The following is a 5,578-nucleotide window of genomic DNA, read 5'->3' on the forward strand; positions in this document are numbered from 1 at the left end:
CTATTAGTTTGCATTGCACAGTGCGCTCAGTGCGCTATTTCCGAACGCGCCCATATATGAAAACCGCAATACCTCAGACCTGCCTGATTTACCTGAACTTTATAAATGAACTGCTTAACTCTCAGTTAACCACTTACAGTATATGATCAACTAAATTATACTTTTAGTTTCTTACCCTGTTCTGTTTGTCTTTCTCTTAATTACTATTAAGATGTTATGGATTAATTTATTTTAATTGACTCATTCACTGTTAAGAGATTCCGTTTAACCCCTTGTTTTCCACCCGGGCTATACACAATCATTTGTTGTTGTTTTTATGCCTCCGCCGGCGAAAGCCATCCGTCCTAACATTCGCCCATTTAGGCCTATAAATACCATGTGGCCCGCTATCATGAAGGTGATATCTATCATGCCTTGAGGGTATTTTTATTTTCTAACAATTTGACAATTTGTATAATGTCCACTTGGACTCAAGGATGCGCTCAGCTCAGCTCAGCTCTGGACAGCTCTGGTACAGGACCAGAGAATAGGACTGAACTTAGATTTGTGTGTTCAAAGGTCAAGGTCACTCACGTGACCTCGTCACCTCACCAAAACGTTTTATGTCAATATAGTGATAACTTACATTTTGCACAATGTACAGCTTTTATGCAAATAATGTAAAACTACGTATTGTAGCCAGCCTATTATATCTGTCTGATGTATTGGCTATCCATTTGTTTCTAGTTTTAACAAAGGTGGGAAACAAAACGTGGGTTAGGTTGGTGAGGGGTGCGTTAAGACGACCGGATTAAGGTTGGTGAGGGGTGCGTTAAAACGACCGGATTATGGTTGGTGAGGGGTGTGTTAAGGGTTGGGAGAGGGTTAAAGGTTAGGTTTAGGTGTGCTGCCCTGTGGGCGGGGGTGCTTAGTTACTTAGTTTAGAATAGTCATCGGTGCCCAGGCCGTAGCGTAACGGTCTGGGCACCGGACTGGTGATCCAGTCGCGGTGTGCCGCGGGTTCGACTCCCGGACCCGACACGGCCTTTACCGCATGTCATCCCCCCATCTCTCTCCCGTTTCCTGTCAGCCTACTTTCTATCCCTTAAAAAATCAATAAAGGCGTAAGCCGCAAAAAAATATCTTAAAAAAAAAAAAAGAATAGTCATCGGTTACTGTTAGACATGGGTTAAGGTTAGGTTTACGTAGGTGTGCTGCCCCGTGGGAGGTTAGGGTGAGGGTTTGAGATAGGTTGTAGGACATAACTAATGACTAGTCTAAAACTGGGGGTTTCATGTGTTTGTTTCTCGTCAGTGTGTTGGTTGGTCATCCTTCCCCATCCATCCTTCCTCTTCAATGTCTCCCTTTTGACTGATACCTGTCCATTTTAAACTCTAGACGGGCCTGCAGGCCCAAAGTTATTAGTGCAGCCACGCCCGGCAGCCGGCGATAACTAGAGTTCTCAACAGGCCCGGAAATTAAGATCTTACCCCCCATGCCAAAGCACCAGCGCTCGCCCAGCAGTCTGCTGTCACCCAGGCGGATGCGTGCACACGACCTCGCCCGTCGCTTATCGCCCTCAGGCGTCTTACTGGTTTATTAAACAGAAAATGCATTTACAGGTCAGGATATCGATTTGTATCCAATCAGGAGAGAGAACAAGTGAAATTGGAAGTGATTAAACAAAGAAATTAGCATACAAAACTGGAACTGGAACCCTCTAAAATGTATGCTAATAAATAGGACTTTCTCTTGATTGGCTGAAATTGGTAACCGACCGGAAAATGTATTTTCAGGTCCACTATCAGAATAATTTGCAATATCACCCACCCTAATACTCTCCACCATTTTACTCTCAAATGTAGGCCTACAAATTGAACAATGCAACAGCCAACTGAGCCTTAATTGATTCTCAAATAGCCTATCTATCACAACAAAGAATAAAGACAAAACAAAAAGGCATTTGGTATAAAATACTTTAATAAATAGTAAGATTGTTCTAAGAACAAACAAAAAAAATCCACTAACAAAACCAGACTTTTGCCAATTTTTTGTACAAAATAATTACAGCGTTCTGCACAGCCAGCCCATTCTCTAGGGCTAATATTTACTGGTATAACATGGGGAGTGTTTTTTATTACTAACAATTTGCATTATCATCAAAAAAACATAACTCATTGACAAATAATATTATTCTGTATGAGGACTTAAGTCGTTTATTTTACTACCGTTTTAGAGGTAGCAGTCAGTGGGGTTCCTCTTCCTGTGTTCTTAGTGCAGAAACATACTCAGTACAAACACTGGATAACAAGCACAACTGTCAACAGCAATAACAAAACAACTTGTTCCCTTCATTAGACCAGTAGATATACTCACTGAGAGGCAGGGCTAAGTGGGGAAAAAATAGCTATTAGCTAGCAGGATGCGTACTCATTGCAACTTGCAAGTCTATGGATGCAGGCTCTAATCTTAAATCGTGTTTTGTAATTTGTTTAACTGCCATGATAGCATCAGCCATACTGACTTTTAGCTATTTGGCTCTGCCATCAAGACTGTTCAGAAACTGTAATTGTCTGATGTGAGATTGGTGGTAACAGTGCTAGCAGTGAGTTAGCTGTACCCTACAAGTACACGCCTGCCCCACAAACAATAACAACAAGATGCATCAGTTCTGGACTGGCAATTGTCTGATTCTGTACAATAGTAAAAGGGCTGCTTTTATTTGTGCCATTTGGAGTCTCAAATTAAACTGAACTGATTGCTAAGGCGAATGCAAAATGGCACAAGAAAGTGGACGCATATGGATCCTATATGACACCAGAAAGTTACAGTCAAATTGAGTGTTAATTTAACTCTGAGAATGTGCAAATGTAATTTAAAATGTGTACACTCTGAGTCACAAATGCATGAAATTAACACTGAGAATCTTACTGTGGAAGGATACTGAATAGATCCGGGAGCAAAGTTCAAGCACTCTCCATGAACTCATTCAGGTCCAACATAGACAACCCGATGGTTGGGGAATCATCGTGTTAAACACCAAAGTTGGAAAGCTCTGACTGGAAATGACCTAGCCAACAGTTCTGCACATACTAATGACCTTAACCACAACAAAAAGTTTGAAAGCAAAACAAACAAACAAAAAAGATCTGCTCTTTTGCTCTCTTTATGTTCTTATGCCAAAGACATGCATGTTAAGCACACACTCCTGCCATGTCTTCTAAGGTAGTGTTTCCCAAACATTATAGTATTTATTTAATAGTGAAATAGTGGGGCGGGTGGGTGGGCAGTGGGGGGGGGATTTACACATGGTTGGGTCCCAGACCCATTGTTTGGGAAACACTGCTCTAAGGCACTGGCTTGCATTAGAGCTGGAGATGGTCCCCGGGTGCTGCTCAATGGCTGCCAACTACTCCTAACAATTCAAATGGGTCAAATGCAGAGGACGAATATCCCCATGGATCAATAAAGTATAACTTAATATTTTAAGCGGGACCCTGGATTATCATCTGTAAGTCTGTATAAAACCTGTTTCAGTGCCAGTCGACACTTTAGAAACGGAATGACATCATTTAGGAAAAAAACAACAACAACCACAAAACAATCTTATTCTTTAGAATAACTATGGTACAAAGCATCACTTAAGTTACTAAATTCAAATATACACAGTAATTTTCATATTTACATATGTACAGTCAAATTGCAAAGAAGAAATACCATTACGGCGGTATGAAGAGAGTTGCTTGCAAGGACATCTTTCCCTTTATAATTATAATGAAATCAAGGTTAATAAACGGGGGGAAAGAAAAAAACAAATGGGTTGAAGGCACTTTCTACTGAAGCAAATACTGAAATTATCATGTAGACCCACAAGGAAGTACTGTAGTGAAACACAAAAGTGGAAAAAAAAACTTGCTCAGAAGCATTTATACACAACATGGGGGGAAAAAATGCAAATTAATGTAAACAACAAAAATGCCTATGCCAGGTATCATATACAGTGGTTTCTTTATGCCAGCTTTTCCAAAGGACAGACATGATAAAACTTTTTTTTCTTTTCTTTTTACTTTCTTTTTTTCTCCAACATATTGACTTATAAATGTACATGGTTTCAAGACAGTGTAGAAATGGCCCGCAAGTTTGGGCTAAGGCAGACAGGAAGTGAACACACCAAACAGAAGGAACAACGTTATAACAGCTGCCAGCCAATGAAGTTTCTGTTAGGATCCCATGGGCAGTGCTTAACCAAGTCAACGTGATAGACGCAGGTTCCCATGATACGCAGAAGATCAAAAATATATTCCGCTGAACGCAGCATCAATGTGTAAACAGCAAAAATGAAGAGAATAACAAAATTGTATAAAGGAAAGTTCTCTTTCTTCTTGATTTTCCGACAGTGTGACGTTGTGAACTGAAATCCAGCATGGTGCGGTAGCAGTAGTAGTCGCTTGTGATGTCTGTTTTTACCGGCATCGCTTTGCGTAAAAATAAAACAAAGAAGCCTCCATGTTTGCACACAAAGATTACATTTTTTAAATAAAAACATGAATGAAAAAAAAAAGAAAAAAAAAAAATCGTAACAACAATAATAATAATAATATTAATAGAACTTTTTAAAGCATCTGAAATCTTCACTTTTGGTGTTTTTTTTGTTTCAATAGGTTTTAAACTTGACGGAGACATCACAGTTTGTCTTTATGCGATCATGAGCCCGTTGTCGTTCATACATAATGGTCTTTGATGTCCTCAGTGAGCTTAGTGGCGTTGAGGTTTTTACAGCGGTTGTCTTTGGGGCTGTACGCTGTCCGATGCGGGGCTTTGACCGGCCCGGTGCGTGTCGTGCACACCACCCCTCCTCCTCTCCCCATCAGCCCCCTGTCCTTCCCCCCTCCTGCTTTGGAACACTTTTGGGAAGCACACTTCTCCACCACCCCGAGTCCTCCTCCTCCTCCTCCTCCTCCTCCTCCTCCTCCTCCTCCCCTCTGCTCCTGCTCCTCCTCATCTTCTTCCAGCTCCTTCCGCTCCCCTCCTCCCTCCGCCTCATCCTCCTCTCCATCCGGCCCATCACACGTCCTGTCCGCAGGGCCCATCATCAGCTTTTTGCACTCGTAGTGGAGGTGGCGGTCTCGATTGTCCTTGGCGAGTGTGCGGTTCCTCAGGGGCTCCAGCTGGTTGTTGACGGTGGTGCCGTCTTCGGGGAAGGCGCCGGCTTCGCGTGCCGCTCTCTCGCGTTCTTTCTTCCTCTTCCGGGTCCACCACACACACACCACGATGCAGAAGATCCACAGCACGCTGAATACGACACACAGCACTGGAACCAAGTAGTCTGGAGGAGGGACAAATGGGAAATGAGGCTTTTATTCTTCATTTGAACACCTGACATCTGTCTGCGATACTTTAAATATAAGGTGGGTGCTTTATTTATATCAAAATATACTGGCTGAATAGAATATTATGGGTGAAAAGGTCAAACAGTATATACAATGTTTTGATTGGCTAATTAATTTACTCATGTGTGTCTTAAACAGTTAGCGTTCAATTGTTGGGCCCCTCCAAATATCTTTGCCGGGAATAGCTAATCTACTAGATCGGCATTTTC

General features: G+C 41.9%; 1 protein-coding gene across 2 annotated transcripts in view; it reads right to left on the minus strand.

The window, feature by feature from the left end:
- Positions 1-1,947: 1,947 nt before the first annotated feature.
- LOC310878265 (protein jagged-2-like) overlaps positions 1,948-5,578 on the minus strand; it is a 65,723-nt gene continuing 62,092 nt past the window's right edge. For both annotated transcript variants that reach the window (XM_083792493.1, XM_083792494.1), the window contains one exon: positions 1,948-5,305. In XM_083792493.1, coding sequence (XP_083648619.1) covers positions 4,701-5,305 — 605 coding nt within the window. In that variant the 3' untranslated portion in view covers positions 1,948-4,700. The remainder of the gene's footprint in view (positions 5,306-5,578) is intronic.

The sequence above is a fragment of the Protomyctophum parallelum genome (assembly GCF_964188405.1).
Source record: "Protomyctophum parallelum genome assembly, chromosome: 20".
NCBI lineage: Eukaryota > Metazoa > Chordata > Actinopteri > Myctophiformes > Myctophidae > Protomyctophum > Protomyctophum parallelum.